This window comes from Thalassophryne amazonica, unplaced genomic scaffold, assembly GCF_902500255.1.
Source record: "Thalassophryne amazonica unplaced genomic scaffold, fThaAma1.1, whole genome shotgun sequence".
NCBI lineage: Eukaryota > Metazoa > Chordata > Actinopteri > Batrachoidiformes > Batrachoididae > Thalassophryne > Thalassophryne amazonica.
In genome coordinates this window covers 12,440-37,705 of record NW_022986412.1, presented here as the reverse complement: position 1 = coordinate 37,705, position 25,266 = coordinate 12,440, and the positions used below count along the sequence as shown (strand labels likewise).

The 25,266-nt window shown below is 48.3% G+C and overlaps 1 protein-coding gene across 1 annotated transcript; it reads right to left on the bottom strand.

Moving 5' to 3' along the window:
* Positions 1 to 7,786: 7,786 nt before the first annotated feature.
* Positions 7,787 to 24,202, bottom strand: LOC117506179 (adhesion G-protein coupled receptor D1-like). Its single transcript, XM_034165680.1, has 4 exons — positions 23,968 to 24,202; positions 9,997 to 10,047; positions 8,150 to 8,270; positions 7,787 to 7,956 (listed from the first exon to the last, which is right to left on the bottom strand). Exons 1-4 carry the CDS (start codon positions 24,016 to 24,018, stop codon positions 7,787 to 7,789), a joined length of 393 nt encoding a protein of 130 aa, XP_034021571.1. The 5' UTR covers positions 24,019 to 24,202.
* Positions 24,203 to 25,266: the final 1,064 nt, after the last annotated feature.

The following is a 25,266-nucleotide window of genomic DNA, read 5'->3' as shown; positions in this document are numbered from 1 at the left end:
CAAAGATCCACCATGCAGTTTATTTATGTCCAGAGATGAGTGATCCACCATGCAGTTTATTTATGTCCAGAGATCAAAGATCCACCATGCAGTTTATTTATGTCCAGAGATCAAGGATCCACCATGCAGTTTATTTATGTCCAGAGATCAAAGATCCACCATGCAGTTTATTTATGTCCAGAGATCAAAGATCCACCATGCAGTTTATTTATGTCCAGAGATCAAGGATCCACCATGCAGTTTATTTATGTCCAGAGATCAAAGATCCACCATGCAGTTTATTTATGTCCAGAGATCAAAGATCCACCATGCAGTTTATTTATGTCCAGAGATGAGTGATCCAGTGACCAATTTCAATTTATTTTATTTACTTTAAAATGTTGACTCAATAAAATGTTAGTGACATAGAAAACCTGTAAAGCCTACTTGTAGCACACAGAAAATTCACAGGAGGTATCGATAAGGGAATCGATAAGGAATTGGATCGATAAGTGGTATCAATTATATATATATATGTATATATCAGAGATGTAATGACTGACCCACTCACAATGTGTGTCAATCTATCTATCTATCTAATAGATAGATAGATAGATACACACACACACACACACACACACACACACACACACACACACACACACACACACACACACACACACACACACACACACACACACACACACACACACACACACACACACACACACAATGAACAAAAATATAAATGGACCACTTTAGTTTTCACTCCCATTTTTCATGAGCTGAACTCAAAGATCTAAACATTTTCTATCTACACAAAAGACTTATTTTTCTCAAATACTCTTGACAAACCAGTCTAAATCTGTGATAGTGAGCACTTCTCCTTTGCTGAGATAATCCATCCCACCTCACAGGTGTGCCATATCAAGATGCTGATTAGACACCATGATTAGTGCACAGGTGTGCCTTAGACTGTCCCACAATAAAAGGCCACTCTGAAAGGTGCAGTTTTATCACACAGCACAATGCCACAGATGTCGCAAGATTTGAGGGAGCGTGCAATTGGCATGCTGACAGCAGGAATGTCAACCAGAGCTGTTGCTCATGTATTGAATGTTCATTTCTCTACCATAAGCCGTCTCCAAAGGTGTTTCAGAGAATCTGGCAGTACATCCAACCAGCCTCACAACCACAGACCACGTGTAACCACACCAGCCCAGGACCTCCACATCCAGCATGTTCACCTCCAAGATCGTCTGAGACCAACCACTCGGACAGCTACTGAAACAATCGGTTTGCATAACCAAAGAATTTCTGCACAAACTGTCAGAAACCGTCTCAGGGAAGCTCATCTGCATGCTCGTCGTCCTCATCGGGGTCTCGACCTTACTGTGAAGGAGATGTGTTGCACTGCATCAAGCAAATGGTGGTTACACCAGATACTGACTGGTTTCTCACCCCCTAGACCCCCCCACTAAAGCAAAACTGAACATTTTAGAGTGGCCTTTTATGTATTTAGAAAATGTTTTTGATTTTGGAGTTCAGTTCATGAAAAATGGGAGCACAAACAAAACTGTTGCATTGTTCAGTGTGTGTGTATATATATATATATTTACCAGCCACTTTATTAGGTACACCTGTTTAATTTCAAGCAGCTAATCAGCCAATGGCAGCAACTCAGCGCATCTGAAATTCAAACCGAGCATCACAGTGAGGAAGAAAGAGGATCTAAGTGACTTTGAATGTGACATTGCTGATCTTCTGGGGTTTTAACACACAACCATCTCGAGGGTTTACAGAGAATGGTCCAAAAAAGAGAAGATATCTAGTGAGTTGTGTGGATGAAAATGCCTCATTGATGTCAGAGGTCAAAGGTCAGAATGGACAGACTGGTTGAATGGTTATTCACCCATTCCAGATGCACTGTGTACAACCCCAATTCCAATGAAGTTGGGAAGTTGTGTAAAATGTAAATAAAAGCAGAATTCAATGATTTTCAAATCCTCTTCAACCTATATTCAATTGAATACAAGACAAGATATTTAATGTTCAAACTGATAAACTTTATTGTTTTTGTGCAAATATTTGCTCATGTTTAAATGGATGCCTGCAACATGTTTCTAAAAAGCTGGGACAGTGGTATGTTTCCAACTGTGTTACATCACCTTTCCTTCTAACAACACTCAATAAGCGTTTGGGAACTGAGGACACTAATTGTTGAAGCTTTGTAGGTGGAATTCTTTCCCATTCTTGCTTGATGTACGACTTCAGTTGTTCAACAGTCCGGGGTCTCTGTTGTCATATTTTGCGCTTCATAATGCGCCACATATTTTCAATGGGTGTTGCTCCAAAACCTGGATGTACCTTTCAGCATTGATGGTGCCATCACAGATGTGTAAGTTGTCCATGCCATGGGCACTAACACCCCCCCATACCATCACAGATGCTGGCTTTTAAACTTTGAGCTGGTAACAATCTGGATGGTCTTTTTCCTCTTTTGTCTGGAGGACACGACATCCATGATTTCCAAAAACAATTTGAAATGTCGACTCATCAGACCACAGCACACTTTTCCACTTTGCATCTGTCCATTTCAAATGAGCTCGGGCCCAGAGAAGGTGGTGGCGTTTCTGGATGTTGTTGATGTTTGGCTTTCACTTTGCATGGCAGAGTTTTAACTTCAATCAATCAATTTTATTTATATAGCGCCAAATCACAACAAACAGTTGCCCCAAGGCGCTTTATATTGTAAGGCAAGGCCATACAATAATTATGTAAAACCCCAACGGTCAAAACGACCCCCTGTGAGCAAGCACTTGGCTACAGTGGGAAGGAAAAACTCCCTTTTAACAGGAAGAAACCTCCAGCAGAACCAGGCTCAGGGAGGGGCAGTCTTCTGCTGGGACTGGTTGGGGCTGAGGGAGAGAACCAGGAAAAAGACATGCTGTGGAGGGGAGCAGAGATCAATCACTAATGATTAAATGCAGAGTGGTGCATACAGAGCAAAAAGAGAAAGAAACAGTGCATCATGGGAACCCCCCAGCAGTCTACGTCTATAGCAGCATAACTAAGGGATGGTTCAGGGTCACCTGATCCAGCCCTAACTATAAGCTTTAGCAAAAAGGAAAGTTTTAAGTCTAATCTTAAAAGTAGAGAGGGTGTCTGTCTCCCTGATCTGAATTGGGAGCTGGTTCCACAGGAGAGGAGCCTGAAAGCTGAAGGCTCTGCCTCCCATTCTACTCTTACAAACCCTAGGAACTACAAGTAAGCCTGCAGTCTGAGAGCGAAGCGCTCTATTGGGGTGATATGGTACTACGAGGTCCCTAAGATAAGATGGGACCTGATTATTCAAAACCTTATAAGTAAGAAGAAGAATTTTAAATTCTATTCTAGAATTAACAGGAAGCCAATGAAGAGAGGCCAATGTGGGTGAGATATGCTCTCTCCTTCTAGTCCCCGTCAGTACTCTAGCTGCAGCATTTTGAATTAACTGAAGGCTTTTTAGGGAACTTTTAGGACAACCTGATAATAATGAATTACAATAGTCCAGCCTAGAGGAAATAAATGCATGAATTAGTTTTTCAGCATCACTCTGAGACAAGACCTTTCTGATTTTAGAGATATTGCGTAAATGCAAAAAAGCAGTCCTACATATTTGTTTAATATGCGCATTGAATGACATATCCTGATCAAAAATGACTCCAAGATTTCTCACAGTATTACTAGAGGTCAGGGTAATGCCATCCAGAGTAAGGATCTGGTTAGACACCATGTTTCTAAGATTTGTGGGGCCAAGTACAATAACTTCAGTTTTATCTGAGTTTAAAAGCAGGAAATTAGAGGTCATCCATGTCTTTATGTCTGTAAGACAATCCTGCAGTTTAGCTAATTGGTGTGTGTCCTCTGGCTTCATGGATAGATAAAGCTGGGTATCATCTGCGTAACAATGAAAATTTAAGCAATGCTGTCTAATAATACTGCCTAAGGGAAGCATGTATAAAGTGAATAAAATTGGTCCTAGCACAGAACCTTGTGGAACTCCATAATTAACTTTAGTCTGTGAAGAAGATTCCCCATTTACATGAACAAATTGTAATCTATTAGACAAATATGATTCAAACCACCGCAGCGCAGTGCCTTTAATACCTATGGCATGCTCTAATCTCTGTAATAAAATTTTATGGTCAACAGTATTAAAAGCAGCACTGAGGTCTAACAGAACAAGCACAGAGATGAGTCCACTGTCCGAGGCCATAAGAAGATCATTTGTAACCTTCACTAATGCTGTTTCTGTACTATGATGAATTCTAAAACCTGACTGAAACTCTTCAAATAGACCATTCCTCTGCAGATGATCAGTTAGCTGTTTTACAACTACCCTTTCAAGAATTTTTGAGAGAAAAGGAAGGTTGGAGATTGGCCTATAATTAGCTAAGATAGCTGGGTCAAGTGATGGCTTTTTAAGTAATGGTTTAATTACTGCCACCTTAAAAGCCTGTGGTACATAGCCAACTAACAAAGATAGATTGATCATATTTAAGATCGAAGCATTAAATAATGGTAGGGCTTCCTTGAGCAGCCTGGTAGGAATGGGGTCTAATAAACATGTTGATGGTTTGGATGAAGTAACTAATGAAAATAACTCAGACAGAACAATCGGAGAGAAAGAGTCTAACCAAATACCGGCATCACTGAAAGCAGCCAAAGATAACGATACGTCTTTGGGATGGTTATGAGTAATTTTTTCTCTAATAGTTAAAATTTTGTTAGCAAAGAAAGTCATGAAGTCATTACTAGTTAAAGTTAATGGAATACTCAGCTCAATAGAGCTCTGACTCTTTGTCAGCCTGGCTACAGTGCTGAAAAGAAACCTGGGCTTATTCTTATTTTCTTCAATTAGTGATGAGTAGAAAGATGTCCTAGCTTTACGGAGGGCTTTTTTATAGAGCAACAGACTCTTTTTCCAGGCTAAGTGAAGATCTTCTAAATTAGTGAGACGCCATTTCCTCTCCAACTTACGGGTTATCTGCTTTAAGCTACGAGTTTGTGAGTTATACCACGGAGTCAGGCACTTCTTATTTAAAGCTCTCTTTTTTAGAGGAGCTACAGCATCCAAAGTTGTCTTCAATGAGGATGTAAAACTATTGACGAGATACTCTATCTCACTTACAGAGTTTAGGTAGCTACTCTGCACTGTGTTGGTATATGGCATTAGAGAACATAAAGAAGGAATCATATCCTTAAACCTAGTTACAGCGCTTTCTGAAAGACGTCTAGTGTAATGAAACTTATTCCCCACTGCTGGGTAGTCCATCAGAGTAAATGTAAATGTTATTAAGAAATGATCAGACAGAAGGGAGTTTTCAGGGAATACTGTTAAGTCTTCTATTTCCATACCATAAGTCAGAACAAGATCTAAGATATGATTAAAGTGGTGGGTGGACTCATTTACTTTTTGAGCAAAGCCGATAGAGTCTAATAATAGATTAAATGCAGTGTTGAGGCTGTCATTCTCAGCATCTGTGTGGATGTTAAAATCGCCCACTATAATTATCTCATCTGAGCTAAGCACTAAGTCAGACAAAAGGTCTGAAAATTCACAGAGAAACTCACAGTAACGACCAGGTGGACGATAGATAATAACAAATAAAACTGGTTTTTGGGACTTCCAATTTGGATGGACAAGACTAAGAGACAAGCTTTCAAATGAATTAAAGCTCTGTCTGGGTTTTTGATTAATTAATAAGCTGGAGTGGAAGATTGCTGCTAATCCTCCTCCTCGGCCCGTGCTACGAGCATTCTGACAGTTAGTGTGACTCGGGGGTGTTGACTCATTTAAACTAACATATTCATCCTGCTGTAACCAGGTTTCTGTTAGGCAGAATAAATCAATATGTTGATCAATTATTATATCATTTACCAACAGGGACTTAGAAGAGAGAGACCTAATGTTTAATAGACCACATTTAACTGTTTTAGTCTGTGGTGCAGTTGAAGGTGCTATATTATTTTTTCTTTTTGAATTTTTATGCTTAATAGATTTTTGCTGGTTATTGGTAGTCTGGGAGCAGGCACCGTCTCTACGGGGATGGGGTAATGAGGGGATGGCAGGGGGAGAGAAGCTGCAGAGAGGTGTGTAAGACTACAACTCTGCTTCCTGGTACCAACCCTGGATAGTCACGGTTTGGAGGATTTAAGAAAATTGGCCAGATTTCTAGAAATGAGAGCTGCTCCATCCAAAGTGGGATGGATGCCGTCTCTCCTAACAAGACCAGGTTTTCCCCAGAAGCTTTGCCAATTATCTATGAAGCCCACCTCATTTTTTGGACACCACTCAGACAGCCAGCAATTCAAGGAGAACATGCAGCTAAACATGTCACTCCCGGTCTGATTGGGGAGGGGCCCAGAGAAAACTACAGAGTCCGACATTGTTTTTGCAAAGTTACACACCGATTTAATGTTAATTTTAGTGACCTCCGATTGGCGTAACCGGGTGTCATTACTGCCGACGTGAATTACAATCTTACCAAATTTACCTTTAGCCTTAGCCAGCAGTTTCAAATTTCCTTCAATGTCGCCTGCTCTGGCCCCCGGAAGACAATTGACTATGGTTGCTGGTGTCACTAACTTCACATTTCGCAAAACAGAGTCGCCAATAACCAGAGTTTGATCCTCGGCGGGTGTGTCGTCGAGTGGGGAAAAACGGTTAGAGATGTGAACGGGTTGGCGGTGTACACGGGGCTTCTGTTTAGGGCTACGCTTCCTCCTCACAGTCACCCAGTCAGCCTGCTTTCCCGGCTGCTCGGGATCTGCCAGGGGGTAACTAACGGCGGCTAAGCTACCTTGGTCCGCACCGACTACAGGGGCCTGGCTAGCTGTAGAATTTTCCACGGTGCGGAGCCGAGTCTCCAATTCGGAGACTCGGCTCCGAATTGGAGACTCGGCGACTCGGCTCCATCATTGTGATGTACACAATGATGTACATCATTGTGTACATCATTTACACAATGATGTAATGCAGTGCTGCCTTCAGTGTTGGTTTTCGGCCTTGCTGCTTATGTGTAGAAAGTTCTCCAGATTCTCTGAATCTTCTGATTATATTATGGACTGTAGATGATGGAATCCCTAAATTCCTTGCAATTGAATGTTGAGAAGCATTGTTCTTAAACTGTTGGACTATTTTTTTCATGCAGTTGTTCACAAAGTGGTGATCCTCACCCCATCTTTGCTTCTGAACGGCTGAGCCTTTTGGGGGTGCGCCTTTTATACCCAATCATGACACTCACCTGTTTGCAAACAGGTGTTCTTTGAGCATTGATCAACTTTCCCAGTCTTTTGTTGCCCCGTCCCAACTTTTTTGAAAGCTGTTGCAGGCATCCATTTCAAAATGAGCAAATATTTGCACAAAAACAATAAAGTTTATCACTTTGAACATTAAATATCTTGTCTTTGTGGTGTATTCAGTTGAATATAGGTTGAAGAGGATTTGAAAATCATTGTATTCTGTTTGTATTTACATTTTATACAACGTCCCAACTTCATTGGAATTGGGGTTGTATATAAAATGAAACAACATCATCGTTTTAATGTCATTTTCTTTTTTCAGCTCATAGATGCACTGGGACTGAGACACAAACAATCTTTTGCACTTCAAAGAGAATTCTGCCAAAAGCACATTTTTCAAGGGGAGTGAGATCATTTGCAACACAGCAGGGAAACAGTTTATCACATAATACCCACAGATCACCTTCCTAACAGGAAAACAAAGTCAGTTAATATTTAACAATTTATTCATCCTCAACCCTTATTTGATGTGATTCATCATTTTGAAATGATAAAATGTGTATTTTCGCCGTCTTTTCTCACTCTGCACGTGGAAAGCCTCCCTGGGCACGGAGATGTAGTTCTTGCCCTGCGTGGGGAAGCGGTAATGCTGCAGGTTGTGGTTCCGCGGGAGCTTCATCAGGGTGTAATCTGTGTACCAACAAGTCAATATCACACAATAACATTAGAGAAAACATGCAGTCTCAGCCGGCTTTTCCACCGGCAGGTCAAAGAAAGACACCAGCAGGATTCACAGCAGATCAAATATTATGTGGAAAAGCACCTTTGTGATGTCATCGTAACACAGCCTTCCCATCCACATGGAGCTTGATCCCACACTGACCTGCTACAGGAGACCGTCCGCCCAGCGAAATGATGCCGTTTGGACTTGGCTCTAGTTTAGTCACCATGTGTTCCATCATGTCCTCCACCGTCCTGATCAGACCGCTGGCCACAGGAGCCGCCTGCAACTCAGTAGCAACCAGTCAGAAAAGAGTGAGCACCGTCTCCTTGGTTACACTGTCCAAAGTTCCATTGGAAACATGTGGGTTTTATTCCTGTTCTTGGGGTTTCAGCCTGTGCTATGCCCACGCTGTCTTCTGCTGTCAGTGTGCAAGCACATGAAGAAAAAGGAGGTTAAACCATCTGTTCAACACACGGGCTGCGCCTGCTATTTTAGAGTCCCGTCCTCACCCATACTCATGAACTTTGGGAAATGACAGAAAGAGCAAGGTCAAGGATACAAGCCACAGAAATGAGATTCCTGTGCCGGGTATCTGGGCTTACACTCCAGGACAGGATGAGAAGCTCAATTACCCAGGAGAGACTCAGAGTAGAGCTGCTACTGCTTTACATGGAAAGGAACCAGCTGAGGTAGTTTGGGCATCTGGTGAGGACGCCCCCTGGTTGTCTCTTTGGGGAGGCTTCCAGGCATGTCCAACTGGGAGGAGACCCTGGGGAAGACCCAGGACATGCTGGAGGGATTATATTTCCCAACTGGCTTGGAAGCGCCTTGGGATCCCCCAGGAAGAGTTAGGGGACTTTGAAGAGTATAGGGAAGTGTGGGAAGAGCTGCTTTGGTGTACTGCCACTGGATAAGTGACAGACAGTGAAAGAATGTCACTTCTTAGCGACACAGACTGAGTGTTGACAAACAATTTGGCTTTTCTGAGACGAGAGTTTCTGAGTTTGACATGATAACGTAGCTGTGCTTGTTGTTCTTGTTCAGGTTTCCCTACAAACAGCTAACCCTCTGTGTGCTTTAATCTCAAAGACAAAACGCTATAAAAGAAGGAAACATGTAAAGTAGAACATCATTTCCATAAACATGTTTAATGTGTTTCTGTGTAGGCTCTCAGTTCTCCAGGTGGTTTCCATAGTAGAGAAGCTTGAATCTTCGACTGGACTGGGTTGCTTGACGTGAGGACATTTCGCTTCAAATCACAGAAGCTTCCTCAGCTAAAATTGTTGCTCTGGTAGTCTGACCTCTGTCTTGACTCTTGTGGAGAAGACTCTACAGGGGGTCACGGTGTGGAATCACAGTGTGGGGTCACAGTGTGGGATCACAGAGAAGACTCTACAAGAGTCAAGAGAGAAGTCAGACTACTAGAGCAACAATTTTAGCTGAGGAAGCTTCTGCAATTTGAAGCGAAATGTCCTCGCGTCAAGCAACCCAGTCCAGCCGACGATTCAAGCTTCTCTATTATGTTTAATGTGACAACTAAATCTTCACTTTCACAGTCAGTTTTCTGCAGACAAAAACACTTGGTTCAGTTAAATTAATTAAGATTTTTAAAATGTGTGGGAGAGTTTAGTTAAAGTGAGGTTGTCCTTAAAAACTGAGGGACTATGCACAAACTAATGTAATGAGGGAAGCCACCAAGACACCCATGACTGTGGGTGAAGGAGCCTCAGTTGCTGTGACTGGAGAGCCTGAGCACAAAGAGTTCCCCTTGTGTTTCTGCACAACTCCTGCTGTGTGTTTTTACTGAGTATTACAATGTTTGCCTTCACACTGCAGTACTCTGTGTAACTCTCCCACATATCAGGTTCCTGCTGGCGTGGCTCGCCGCACTGTGGGAACGTGAAACTCATGGAGCGTTAAAATGCTTTGGATTAACGTCCTCACAAAATTACATATGTTACATTATGTCATGTGCGATCGCAGCACAACAGTGTGAACTCATTTACCTCCACTAAGCCTGGCGAGGAGAGAACCTCATCCACACTCTGGAGAAACGCCTGCAGGGAAGAAGAGAAGAGCCTTCCTTTATTATTGTGCATAAAACAAAACAGAATCCTCCAAGTTTATACAAACCACACTGTGACCCCCCACACCGTGACCCCACACTGTGACCCCACACTGTGACCCCACACTGTGACGCCACACTGTGACTCCACACCGTGACCCCACACTGTGACGCCACACTGTGGCCCACACAGTGACTCCACACTGTGACCCCACACCGTAACCCCACACCGTGACCCCACACCGTGACCCCACACCGTAACCCCACACTGTGACGCCACACTATGGCCCACACAGTGACTCCACACTGTGACCCCACACCGTAACCCCACACCGTGACTCCACATTGGGACCCCACACCGTAACCCCACACCGTGACTCGACACCGTGACTCCAAACTGTGACCCCACACCGTAACCCCACACCATAACTCCACACTGTGACCCCACACCGTAACCCCACACCGTGACTCCACACCGTGACCCCACACCATGACCCCACACCGTAACCCCACACTGTGACGCCACACTGTGGCCCACACAGTGACTCCACACCGTGACCCCACACCGTGACCCCACACCGTAACCCCACACTGTGACGCCACACTATGGCCCACACAGTGACTCCACACTGTGACCCCATACCGTAACCCCACACCGTGACTCCACATTGGGACCCCACACCGTGACTCGACACCGTGACTCCAAACTGTGACCCCACACCGTAACCCCACACCATAACTCCACACTGTGACCCCACACCGTAACCCCACACCGTGACTCCACACCGTGACCCCACACCATGACCCCACACCGTAACCCCACACTGTGACGCCACACTGTGGCCCACACAGTGACTCCACACTGTGACCCCACACCGTAACCCCACACCGTGACCCCACACCGTGACCCCACACTGTGGCCCACACAGTGACTCCACACCGTGACCCCACACCATGACCCCACACCGTAACCCCACACTGTGACGCCACACTGTGGCCCACACAGTGACTCCACACTGTGACCCCACACCGTAACCCACACCGTGACTCCACATTGGGACCCCACACCGTGACTCCACACTGGGACCCCACACCATAACCTCACACTGGGACACCACACTGTGACGCCACACTGTGGCCCACACAGTGACTCCACACTGTGACCCCACACCGTAACCCCACACCGTGACCCCACACCGTAACCCCACACTGTGACGCCACACTGTGGCCCACACAGTGACTCCACACAGTGACCCCACACCATAACCCCACACCATAACTCCACACTGTGACCCCACACCATAACCCCACACCATAACTCCACACTGTGACCCCACATCATAACCCCACACCATAACTCCACACTGTTACCCCACACCGTAACCCCACACTGTGACTCCACACCGTGACCCCACACCGTGACCCCACACCGTAACCCCACACTGTGACGCCACACTGTGGCCCACACAGTGACTCCACACTGTGACCCCACACCGTGACCCCACACCGTAACCCCACACTGTGACGCCACACTGTGGCCCACACCGTAACCCCACACCATGACCCCACACCGTGACCCCACACCGTAACCCCACACTGTGACGCCACACTGTGGCCCACACAGTGACTCCACACCGTGACCCCACACCGTGACCCCACACCGTAACCCCACACTGTGACGCCACACTGTGGCCCACACCGTAACCCCACACCATGACCCCACACCGTGACCCCACACCGTAACCCCACACTGTGACGCCACACTGTGGCCCACACAGTGACTCCACACAGTGACTCCACACTGTGACCCCACACCGTAACCCCACACCGTGACTCCACATTGGGACCCCACACCGTGACTCCACACTGGGACCCCACACCGTGACTCCACACTGGGACCCCACACCATAACCTCACACTGGGACCCCACACCATAACTCCACACCGTGACCCCACACCGTAACCCCACACCGTGACTCCACACTGTGACCCTACACCGTGACTCCACACTGGGACCCCACACCGTGACTCCACACTGGGACCCCACACCATAACCTCACACTGGGACCCCACACCATAACTCCACACCGTGACCCCACACCGTAACCCCACACCGTGACTCCACACTGTGACCCTACACCGTGACTCCACACTGTGACCCCACACCATAACTCCATACCGTGACCCCACACCGTAACCCCACACCGTGACTCCACACTGTGACCCTACACCATGACTCCACACCATAACCCCACACTGGGACCCCACACTGTGACCCCACACCGTAACCCCACACCGTGACTCCACACTGTGACCCTACACTGTGACTCCACACCATAACTCCACACTGTGACCCCACACCGTAATCCCACACCGTGACTCCACACTGTGTCCCTACACCGTGACCCCACACCATAACTCCACACTGTGACCCCACACCGTAACCCCACACCGTGACTCCACACTGTGACCCTACACTGTGACTCCACACCATAACTCCACACTGTGACCCCACACCGTAACCCCACACCGTGACTCCACACTGTGACCCTACACTGTGACTCCACACCATAACTCCACACTGTGACCCCACACCGTAACCCCACACCGTGACTCCACACTGTGACCCTACACTGTGACTCCACACCATAACTCCACACCGTAACCCCACACCGTGACTCCACACTGTGTCCCTACACCGTGACTCCACACCATAACTCCACACCGTGACCCCACACCGTAACCCCACACCGTGACTCCACACTGTGTGTGTGTGTATGTGTGTGTGTGTGTGTGTGTGTGTGTGTGTATGCGTGTGTGTATGTGTGTGCTTGTTGGACTGTGCGTGTTTGCTGGATTTTGTGTTGTGTGGGCCGCCAGAAGAGGAGGTACTGCTGGCCCACCACCAGAGGGCACCCTGCCTGAAGTGCGGGCTTCAGGCACGAGAGGGCGCTGCCGCCACGGACACAGCCGGGGGTGACAGCTGTCACTCATTATCTCATGACAGCTGTCATCCATCTTCACTTCATCATTCCACTCCATAAAAACCGGACGTCATCTCCACCTCGTTGCCGAGATATCTTCTATCTGTGAAGGTAAACTCTCAGCTGTTTTGACTGTGCCTTACGCACGTAATTTCTCTGAGTTTGTTGCAGGAGCGCCTGAGGATTCTACTTGCAGCGGGACACTGAATTTGGGGAAACGTGACGGGTGACGGACTTCACTCCGCACGTCAAACTAAGTAGCCCTCAGGTTCTGCACTAAGTGTGTTACTGTGTTAGAGGTGGAGGTGGAATTCCCACCATTGTTGTTACTGGGTGTTCACACACCCACATCTCACTGTTTTTGCTCCTAGCCAGCAGTACCAGATCCGACATTCGGAGACGGTGGCCACCTGGGGACTCGGGACTTGGCGGCTCCAGCATTCTCCGGGTTTGGTGGCGGAGGAAATCGTGTGGTTCCGGTTCCTCTCAGGACAGACGTCTTCTATCCTCGAGCCTGCCCACACGTCGCCTTTGTGGATTGACTGTTTGCAAAATTCTGTAATCCTCTGTATTGTGGTTGTGCTCATTCACAACAGTAAAGTGTTCATATTCGACTCTTTCATTGTCCATTCATTTACGCCCCCTGTTGTGGGTCCGTGTCACTACACTTTCCCAACAGGATATCTCGGCCAGCGTCATGGATCCCGAGGGGCGTCAACCATCTGTTGGACAACCAATGGAAGAGCAGGGTGCACAGGCGTCTGCAGGAGGCGTGATTGGTGAGTTGCAGCAAATCCTCACCGCCTTTACTGCTCGGTTGGATCTGATGACCGAGCAAAACATCATCCTTAATCGCAGGATGGAGGCTCTCACCGTGCAGGTGGAAGCGCGCGCTCAGGGCGCTGCTGCAGCTCGTCCTCCTGCTGACCCGGTGCAGAATATAGACGTTCCACTGGTCATTCAACGACCCACCCCCCCGCACCATCCCCTGAAGCATACATAAGTCCCCCAGAGCCATACGGAGGTTGTATGGAGACGTGCGCGGACTTTCTTATGCAGTGTTCGCTCGTCTTTGCACAACGTCCCGTAATGTACGCGTCTGACGCCAGTAAGGTGGCTTATGTGATTAACTTGCATCGTGGTGAGGCATGCACTTGGGCTACGGTGCTTTGGGAGCAAAATTCACGGCTCCTCATCACTTATACTGGGTTTGTGAGGGAGTTCAAAACGGTTTTTGATCACTCTAACAGAGGAGAGACTGCTTCAGCAGTACTGCTGTCAATGAGACAGGGGCGCCGGAGTGCAGCCGAATATGCAGTCGACTTCCGCATCGCGGCTGCGAGGTCCGGCTGGAATAACGTTGCGCTCCGCGCCGCCTTCATAAACGGACTGTGGTCGGTCCTGAAGGAGCACCTGGTAGCCAAGGAAGAACCGTGGGATTTAGATGGGCTTATTGATCTCGTCATACGTTTAGACAATCGGTTAGAGGAACGCTGTTGGGAGCGAGATGAAGGACGTGGCCGGGCACGTGCTGTCCCTCTCCCTTCCAGGTCCGAAAAGGTTCCGCCCTCCCCACGCTCCACAGCCTGAACGCTCCGTGTGGCTAAAGCTCCCCCTGCTGATGAAGCTATGGACACGAGCAGGGCCACATTTAGACCACCTAACAGACAGAGGAGGCTGGCCCGCGGGGAGTGAGCATCAATCAATCAATCAATCAATCAATCAATCAATCAATCAATCAATCAATCAATTTTTTTATATAGCGCCAAATCACAACAAACAGTTGCCCCAAGGCACTTTATATTGTAAGGCAAGGCCATACAATAATTATGTAAAACCCCAACGGTCAAAACGACCCCCTGTGAGCAAGCACTTGGCTACAGTGGGAAGGATCATCAGTTAAGAGACTGCCCCAAGCGGTTAAACACCAACGCCCGCCCCTAGAAACTGGGCTTAGGGTGGGCCAAGACATTCATGTGGGACATACACATATTTCCACACGACTCCCAGTTACAGTCCTGAGCGGGGATTTAACCCTTCAAGCCCCAGCACTGGTGGACACGGGGTCAGAAGGGAATCTGCTAGACAGCAGATGGGCTAGGGAGGTAGGGCTCCCTCTGGTGGCGCTCCCTTCGCCATTGCAGGTGCGGGCACTAGATGGCACCCTTCTCCCTTTAATCACGCACAAGACACAACCTGTAACTCTGGTGGTGTCTGGAAATCATCGGGAGGAGATCGAGTTTTTTGTGACTCCTTCTACGTCCTGCGTGATTTTGGGCTTCCCGTGGATTCTGAAACACAATCCCCGGATTGATTGGCCGTCTGGGGTGGTGGTTCAGTGGAGCGAAACCTGCCATCGGGTGTGTCTAGGATCCTCGGTTCCTCCCGGTTTACGTGCTAAGGAGGAGGTCAAAGTCCCTCCCAATCTGACGGCGGTGCCGGTTGAGTACCACGATCTTGCTGATGTCTTCAGCAAGGATCTGGCACTCACCCTTCCCCCGCACCGTCTGTACGATTGTGCCATTGATTTGATTCCGGGCATTGAGTTCCCGTCCAGCAGGCTGTACAACCTCTCACGACCTGAGCGCGAATCAATGGAGACCTACATCCGGGACTCATTAGCTGCCGGGCTGATCCGGAATTCCACCTCCCCGATGGGTGCAGGTTTCTTTTTTGTGGGCAAGAAAGACGGCGGACTCCGTCCATGCATTGATTACAGGGGACTAAATGAGATTACGGTTCGCAATCGATACCCGTTGCCCCTGTTAGATTCAATGTTCACGCCCCTGCATGGAGCCAAAATCTTCACCAAGTTGGATCTTAGGAATGCGTACCACCTGGTTCGGGTCCGGAAGGGAGACGAGTGGAAGACGGCATTTAACACCCCATTAGGTCATTTTGAGTACCTGGTCATGCCGTTCAGCCTCACTAACGCCCCCGCAACGTTCCAAGCTTTGGTTAATGACGTCTTGCGGGACTTCCTGCACCGATTCGTCTTCGTATATCTGGACGATATACTCATTTTTTCTCCAGACCCTGAGACTCATGTCCAGCATGTACGTCAGGTCCTGCAGCGGTTGTTGGAGAACCGGCTGTTTGTGAAGGGCGAGAAGTGTGAGTTTCACCGCACCTCTTTGTCCTTCCTGGGGTTTATCATCTCCTCCAACTCCGTCGCCCCTGATCCGGCCAAGGTTGCGGCGGTGAGAGATTGGCCCCAACTGACAAGCCGTAGGAAGCTGCAACAGTTCTTCGGCTTTGCAAATTTCTACAGGAGGTTCATTAAGGGCTACAGTCAGGTAGTTAGCCCCCTGACAGCCCTGACCTCTCCAAAAGTCCCCTTCACCTGGTCAGATCGGTGCGAAGCCGCGTTCAGGGAGTTGAAACGGCGGTTCTCGACTGCACCAGTTTTGGTGCAGCCCGACCCTTGCCGCCAGTTTGTGGTTGAAGTGGACGCCTCTGACTCAGGGATAGGAGCCGTGCTGTCCCAGAGCGGAGAGACCGATAAGGTTCTTCACCCGTGTGCCTACTTTTCTCGCAGGTTGACCCCGGCTGAACGGAACTATGACGTCGGCAACCGAGAACTCCTTGCAGTGAAAGAGGCTCTTGAGGAGTGGAGACACCCGTTGGAGGGAGCGTCTGTGCCGTTCACGGTTTTCACTGACCATCGGAACCTGGAGTATATCAGGACCGCCAAGCGGCTGAACCCCAGGCAAGCCCGCTGGTCACTGTTCTTCGGGCGTTTTGACTTCCGGATCACCTATCGCCCCGGGACCAAGAACCAAAGATCAGATGTCTTGTCCCGGGTACACGAAGACGAAGTCAAAACAGAGCTGTCGGATCCACCGGAGCCCATCATTCCAGAGTCCACTATCGTGGCTACCCTCACCTGGGACGTGGAGAAGACTGTCCGGGAGGCCCTGGCACGGAGCCCGGACCCCGGAACTGGTCCGAAGAATCGTATGTACGTCCCACCAGAAGCCAGAGCTGCAGTCTTGGATTTCTGTCACGGTTCCAAGCTCTCCTGTCATCCAGGGGTGCGAAGGACCGTGGCAGTTGTCCGGCAGCGCTTCTGGTGGGCGTCTATGGAAGCTGACGTCCAGGAGTATATCCAGGCCTGCACCACCTGTGCCAGGGGCAAGGCGGACCACTCAAAAACCCAGGGACTCCTCCAACTGTTTCCGGTTCCTCATCGCCCCTGGTCCCATATCAGCCTGGATTTCGTCACGGGCCTCCCGCCGTCCCAGGGCATGACGACCATCCTCACGATAGCGGACCGATTCTCCAAGGCGGTCCACTTCGTGGCCCTCCCGAAGCTCCCAACGGCCCAGGAGACTGCTGACCTCCTGGTCCACCATGTCGTCCGTCTGCATGGGATACCAACTGACGTAGTCTCGGATCGTGGTCCCCAGTTTTCCGCTCAAGTCTGGAGGAGTTTCTGCAGAGAACTGGGGGCCACCGTGAGCCTCTCGTCCGGGTACCACCCACAGACGAACGGACAGGCAGAACGGGCCAACCAAGAGTTGGAACAGACCCTCCGCTGTGTGACATCCATGCACCCGACGGCCTGGAGTGACCATCTGGCCTGGATCGAGTATGCGCATAACAGTCAGGTGTTTTCTGCTACCGGCCTCTCCCCGTTTGAGGTGTGTCTGGGGTACCAGCCCCCATTATTTCCCATGGTGGAGGGAGAGGTCGGTGTGCCCTCGGTCCAGGCCCACCTGCGGAGGTGCCGTCGGTTGTGGCGCACCGCACGTTCTGCCTTGTTGAAGGCCCGGACGAGGGCTAAAATCCATGCAGACCGCCGGCAGTCCCCGGCCCCTGCATACCAGCCCGGGCAGGAGGTGTGGTTATCAACCAAGGACATTCCCCTGCAGGTGGACTCCCCCAAACTGATGGACAGGTTCATTGGACCATTCAAGATCGTCAAAATCCTCAGTCCTGCTGCAGTGAAGCTCCAGCTCCCGGCTTCACTCCTGCCCGGATCATTGACGGGGAGCCGGCTTGGACAGTGCGCCGGCTCCTGGACATCCGTCGAATGGGCCGGGGGTTCCAGTGGACTGGGAGGGGTATGGACCCGAAAAATGCTCCTGCGTGAAAAGGAGCTTCATCCTGGACCCGGCCCGCCTGGCCGATTTCTGCCGCCGTCACCCGGACAAGCCTGGTCGGGCGCCAGGAGGCGCCCGCTGAAGGGGGGTCCTGTTGTGTGGGCCGCCAGAAGAGGAGGTACTGCTGGCCCACCACCAGAGGGCGCCCTGCCTGAAGTGCGGGCTTCAGGCACGAGAGGGCGCTGCCGCCACGGACACAGCCGGGGGTGACAGCTGTCACTCATTATCTCATGACAGCTGTCATCCATCTTCACTTCATCATTCCACTCCATAAAAACTGGACGTCATCTCCACCTCGTTGCCGAGATATCTTCTATCTGTGAAGGTAAACTCTCAGCTGTTTTGACTGTGCCTTACGCACGTAATTTCTCTGAGTTTGTTGCAGGAGCGCCTGAGGATTCTACTTGCAGCGGGACGCTGAGTTTGGGGAAACGTGACGGGTGACAGACTTCACTCCACACGTCAAACTAAGTAGCCCTCAGGTTCTGCACTAAGTGTGTTACTGTGTTAGAGGTGGAGGTGGAATTCCCACCATTGTTGTTACTGGGTGTTCACGCACCCACATCTCACTGTTTTTGCTCCTCACCAGCAGTACCAGATCCGACATTCGGAGACGGTGGCCACCTGGGGACTCGAGACTTGGCGGCTCCAGTATTCTCCGGGTTCGGTGGCGGAGGAAATCGTGTGGTTCCGGTTCCTCTCAGGACAGACGTCTTCTATCCTCGAGCCTGCCCACACGTCACCTTTGTGGATTGACTGTTTGCAAAATTCTGTAATCCTCTGTATTTCGGTTGTGCTCATTCACAACAGTAATGTGTTCATATTCGACTCTTTCATTGTCCATTCATTTACGCCGCTTGTTGTGGGTCCGTGTCACTACACTTTCCCAACATTTTGTGTGTGTGTGTGTGTGTGTGTGTTTGTTGGACTGTGTGTGTGTGTGTGTGTGTGTATTTGTTGTATTCTGTGTTGGTGTGTGTGTTTGTTGTATTCTGTGTTTGTGTGTTTGTTGGAATGTGTGTGTGTGTGTGTGTGTGTTTGATGTATTCTGTGTTTGTCTGTGTGTTTGTTGGACTCTGTGTGTGTGTGTGTGTGTGTGTGCGAGAGTGTGTGTGTGTGTGTGAACCGTGTGTGTGTGTTTGGACTGTGTGTGTGTGTGTTTGTTGGACTGTGTGTGTGTGTGTGTGTGTGTGTGTGTGTGTAGATGTTTGGACTGTCTGTGTGTGTTTGTTGGACTGTGTGTGTGTGTGTGTAGATGTTTGGACTGTGTGTGTGTGTTTGTTGGATTCTGTGTGTGTGTTTGGATTGTGTGTGTGTGTGTGTGTGTGTTGGACTCTCTGTGTGTGTGTGTTCCTTGGACTCTGCGCGCGTGTGTGTGTTTGGACTGTGTGTGTGTGTGTGTTTGTTGGACTCTGTGTGTGTTTTGGCTGTGTGTGTGTGTGTTTGTTGGACTCTGTGTGTGTGTGTGTGTGTGTGTGTGTGTGTGTGTTTGGACTGTGTGTGTGTGTGTGTGTTTTGTTGGACTCTGTGTGTGTTTTGGCTGTGTGTGTGTGTGTGTTTGTTGGACTCTGTGTGTGTGTGTGTTTGTTGGACTCTGTGTGTGTTTTGGCTGTGTGTGTGTGTGTGTGTTTGTTGGACTCTGTGTGTGTGTCTGTGTGTGTGTGTGTGTGTGTGTGTAGATGTTTGGACTGTCTGTGTGTGTTTGTTGGACTGTGTGTGTGTGTGTGTGTGTGTGTGTGTGTGTGTGTGTGTGTGTGTGTGTGTGTGTGTGTGTGTAGATGTTTGGACTGTGTGTGTGTGTTTGTTGGATTCTGTGTGTGTGTTTGGATTGTGTGTGTGTGTGTGTTGGACTCTCTGTGTGTGTGTGTTCCTTGGACTCTGTGCGCATGTGTGTGTTTGGACTGTGTGTGTGTGTGTTTGTTGGACTCTGTGTGTGTTTTGGCTGTGTGTGTGTGTGTGTGTGTGTGTGTTTGGACTGTGTGTGTGTGTGTGTGTGTTTGTTGGACTCTGTGTGTGTTTTGGCTGTGTGTGTGTGTGTGTGTTTGTTGGACTCTATGTGTGTGTGTGTGTGTGTGTGTGTTTGGACTGTGTGTGTGTGTGTGTGTGTGTGTGTGTTTGTTGGACTCTGTGTGTGTTTTGGCTGTGTGTGTGTGTGTGTTGTTGGACTCTGTGTGTGTGTGTGTGTGTTTGGACTGTGTGTGTGTGTGTTTGTTGGACTCTGTGTGTGTGTGTGTGTGTGTGTGTGTGTGTGTTTGTTGGACTCTGTGTGTGTGTGTGTGTGTGTGTTTTGGCTGTGTGTGTGTGTGTTTGTTGGACTCTGTGTGTGTGTGTGTTTTGGCTGTGTGTGTGTGTGTTTGTTGGACTCTGTGTGTGTGTGTGTGTGTGTGTGTGTGTGTGTGTGTGTGTGTTTGGACTGTGTGTGTGTGTTTTTGTTGGACTCTGTGTGTGTGTGTGTGTGTTGGACTCTGTGTGTGTGTGTGTGTGTGTGTGTGTTGGACTGTGTGTGTGTGTGTGTGTGTGTGTGTGGTGTGTGTGTGTGTGTGTGTGTTTGTTGGACTCTGTGTGTGTGTGTGTGTGTGTGTGTGTGTGTGTGTGTGTGTGTGTGTGTGTGGTGTGTGTGTGTTTGGACTGTGTGTGTGTGTGTGTGTTTGTTGGACTCTGTGTGTGTGTGTGTGTGTGTGTTTGTTGGACTCTGTGTGTGTGTGTGTGTTTGTTGGACTGTGTGTGTGTGTGTGTTTTGGCTGTGTGGTGTGTGTTGTTGGACTGTGTGTGTGTGTGTGTGTGTAGATGTTTGGACTGTGTGTGTGTGTTTGTTGGATTCTGTGTGTGTGTTTGGATTGTGTGTGTGTTGGACTCTCTGTGTGTGTGTGTTCCTTGGACTCTGCGCGCAGGGTGTGTGTTGGACCTTGGTTGTGTGTGTGTTTGTTGGACTCTGTGTGTGTTTTGGCTGTGTGTGTGTGTGTGTTTGTTGGACTCTGTGTGTGTGTGTGTGTTTGGACTGTGTGTGTGTGTGTGTGTGTGTGTGTGTGTGTGTTTGTTGGACTCTGTGTGTGTTTTGGCTGTGTGTGTGTGTGTGTTTGTTGGACTCTGTGTGTGTGTGTGTGTGTTTGGACTGTGTGTGTGTGTGTGTGTTTGTTGGACTCTGTGTGTGTTTTGGCTGTGTGTGTGTGTGTGTGTTTGTTGGACTCTGTGTGTGTGTGTGTGTGTGTGTGTGTGTGTGTTTGGACTGTGTGTGTGTGTGTTTGTTGGACTCTGTGTGTGTGTGTGTGTGTGTTTGTTGGACTCTCTCTGTGTGTGTGTGTGTGTGTGTGTGTGTGTGTGTGTGTGTGTGTGGTGTGTGTGTGTGTGTGTGTGTGTGTGTGTGTGTGTTTTTGGCTGTGTGTGTGTGTGTTTGTTGGACTCTGTGTGTGTGTGTGTGTGTGTGTGTGTGTGTGTGTGTGTGTGTGTGTGTGTGTTTGGACTCTGTGTGTGTGTGTGTGTGTGTGGTGTGTGTGTGGTGTGTGTGTGTGTGTGTGTGTGTGTGTTTGGACTGTGTGTGTGTGTTTGTTGGACTCTGTGTGTGTGTGTGTGTGTTTGGACTGTGTGTGTGTGTGTTTGTTGGACTCTGTGTGTGTGTGTGTGTGTGTGTGTGTGTGTGTGTTTGTTGGACTCTGTGTGTGTGTTTGTTGGACTCTGTGTGTGTGTGTGTTTGGACTGTGTGTGTGTGTGTTTGTTGGACTCTGTGTGTGTGTGTGTTTGGACTGTGTGTGTGGGTGTTTGTTGGACTCTGTGTGTGTGTGTGTGTGTGTGTGTGTTGTTGGACATCTGGGGGTGTTGTGTGTGTGTGTGTGTGTGTGTGTGTGTGTGTGTGTTGTGTGTGTGTGTTTGTTGGACTCTGTGTGTGTGTGTGTTTTGGACTGTGTGTGTGTGTGTTTGTTGGACTCTGTGTGTGTGTGTTTGGACTGTGTGTGTGTGTGTGTGTGTTGGACGTGTGTTTGGCTGTGTAGGTGTTTGTTGGGACGCTCTGGTGTGTGTTTGGACTGTGTGTGGTGTGTGTGTGTGTGTGTGTGTGTGTGTGTGTGTGTGTGTGTTTTGTTGGACTCTCTGTGTGTGTTTGGACTGTGTGTGTGTGTGTGTGTTTGGACTGTGTGTGTGTGTGTGTGTTTGTTGGACTCTGTGTGTGTGTGTGTGTTTGGACTGTGTGTGTGTGTGTTTGTTTGCTCTCTGTGTGTGTGTGTGGTGTGTGTGTGTGGGTGTGTGTGGTGTGTGTGTGTGTGTGTGTGTGTGTGTTTGGACTGTGTGTGTGTGTGTGTTTGTTGGACTGTGTGTGTGTGTGTGTGTGTTTGGACTGTGTGTGTGTGTGTTTGTTGGACTCTGTGTGTTTTGTTGGACTCTGTGTGTGTGTGTGTGTGTTTGGACTGTGTGTGTGTGTGTTTGTTGGACTCTGTGTGTTTGTTGGACTCTGTGTGTGTGTGTGTGTGTGTGTGTGTGTGTGTGTTTGGACTGTGTGTGTGTGTGTTTGTTGGACTCTGTGTGTGTGTGTTTGTTGGACTCTGTGTGTGTGTGTTTGGACTGTGTGTGTGTGTGTTTGTTGGACTCTGTGTGTGTGTGTTTGGACTGTGTGTGTGTGTGTGTGTGTTTGTTGGACTCTGTGTGTGTGTGTTTGGACTGTGTGTGTGTGTGTGTGTTTGTTGGACTTCGTGTGTGTGTGTTTGGACTGTGTGTGTGTGTGTGTGTGTTTGTTGGACTCTGTGTGTGTGTGTTTGGACTGTGTGTGTGTGTGTGTTTGTTGGACTCTGTGTGGTGTGTGTTGGACTGTGTGTGTGGGTGTGTGTGTTTGGTTGGACTCTGTGGTGTGGTGTTTGGACTGTGTGTGTGTGTGTTTGTTGGACTCTGTTGTGTGTGTGTTTGGACTGTGTGTGTGTGTGTGTGTTGTTGGACTCTGTGTGTGTGTGTTTTGGACTGTGTGTGTGTGTGTGTTTGTTGGACTCTGTGTGTGTGTGTTTGGACTGTGTGTGTGTGTGTGTGTTTGTTGGACTCTGTGTGTGTGTGTTTGGACTGGTGTGTGTGTTTGTTGGACTCTGTGTGTGTGTGTTTGGACTGTGGTGTGTGTGTGTGTTTGTTGGACTCTGTGTGGTGTTTGGATGTGTGTGGGTGTGTTTGTTGGACTCTGTGTGTGTGTTGGACTGTGTGTGTGTGTGTTTGTTGGACTCTGTGTGTGTGTGTTTGGACTGTGTGTGTGTGTGTGTGTTTGTTGGACTCTGTGTGTGTGTGTTGGACTGTGTGTGTGTGTGTGTTGGACTCTGTGTGTGTGTTTGGACTGTGTGTGTGTGTGTGTGTGTTTGTTGGACTCTGTGTGTGTGTGTTTGGACTGTGTGTGTGTGTGTGTGTGTGTTGTTGGACTCTGTGTGTGTGTGTTTGGACTGTGTGTGTGTGTTTGGACTGTGTGTGTGGTGTTTGGACTGTGTGTGTGTGTTTGGACTGTGTGTGTGTGTGTTTGTTGGACTCTGTGTGTGTGTTTGGACTGTGTGTGTGTGTGTTTGTTGGACTCTGTGTGTGTGTGTGTTTGGACTGTGTGTGTGTGTGTTTGTTGGACTCTGTGTGTGTGTGTTTGGACTGTGTGTGTGTGTGTGTGTTTGTTGGACTCTGTGTGTGTGTGTTTGGACTGTGTGTGTGTGTGTTTGTTGGACTCTGTGTGTGTGTGTTGGACTGTGTGTGTGTGTGTTTGTTGGACTCTGTGTGTGTGTGTTTGGACTGTGTGTGTGTGTGTGTGTTTGTTGGACTCTGTGTGTGTGTGTTTGGACTGTGTGTGTGTGTGTGTGTTGCTGGAGCCTGATCCAGGACCTGTGTGAGGTTGTTGGCCGTGTTGTGAGGGATGGTCTTGTTGGGCAGCATCTCCAAGAAGCTGAGCTCCGGCTCAGGGGGGCTTTGTTGAATCTCCACACGCTGACTGCTGAGGACAGGTGGGACCACTTCTGTGGATCTCTGAGGACACAAGAATCAAAGTTAGCTTGGAGGGGGTTGTGCCTGAAGAATCCCGGAGTTCCCACATGGACCGCCGAGTGCTGAGTTTGGGAAACACTTTCTGGAGGGGTGTGAAGTAATTCATTGTTTTTCACAGGGAACGTTTTCCATGAGAACAGCTGTTTCTACTTTGACCATGACTTTATCGTTCTTATCTCCAAAGTCCTTTTCACATGTGAACTCAGTGTCATTGTTCCACTTCCTGTCATCTTCAAATGAAAACCAATCAGAGGTCACAGACTCTGGTCTCTGAGCAGGGCTTCATTGGACATCATGGTCAGCCTCATTTGTGAAAGAAACACATGTACAAGACTGAGACGAGTCATTTCAGTCACTTCATGCAGAATGGTGGAAGTTATCACTCTTTTTTTAAATCTAAGGATTCACCACAAGGGCAGAAAGCAAAGAGTTACACATCTGTCATCCCTTAAAAATGATTCTCTTCAGTTTTGGTCCTGGGTCTGGTTTATCCTGGACAGAAAATAGTGCAGCATTACACACAAGCACAACTGCACTGCCTTTGTACTTGCGTCATTCCACGACAATGGCACAGTTTGAGTCCCTCTCACTTCTTGAGGTGTATTTCATCTATTGGGTCACCAAAATTTATATTTAAACAGCTTTATATAAACTTTGAAACATGTCCTTTAAAACATTGTAAAAACATGAACTTAATTTTATCTTTGTATGAGAAATAAAAACATTTTTTCAGTTGACACCACGTATTTTGTCATGTCCCTCGTGGCCTCAATGAAAGTATACTTTGAAAATACCAAATAAAAACATTTAAAAAGTCAATAAATTTTTGATATCAACCAAAACATCTATTTGTGCTCTTTTGCTGCTGGTGGATTTTGTTTGAATTAATTGTTAATATTCATTAAAATCACATCATTTAGTTCTGTACCTGGGTAACCCCTCAACCCTCACATGAATCATTCTCCCCCCCATAAACACAATGGTCTGGTCCATAACAGCATGTCCATCAGGAAGTGACATCACTGGAGTCTTTTGGACAACTGGACAACAGAGACGGGCAAGTTGCTTCCATCTTTTCTTTATTTTAATCATTTTCTTTGTGATATTGTGGTCATCAAACTCAATGATTCAACACTGTAA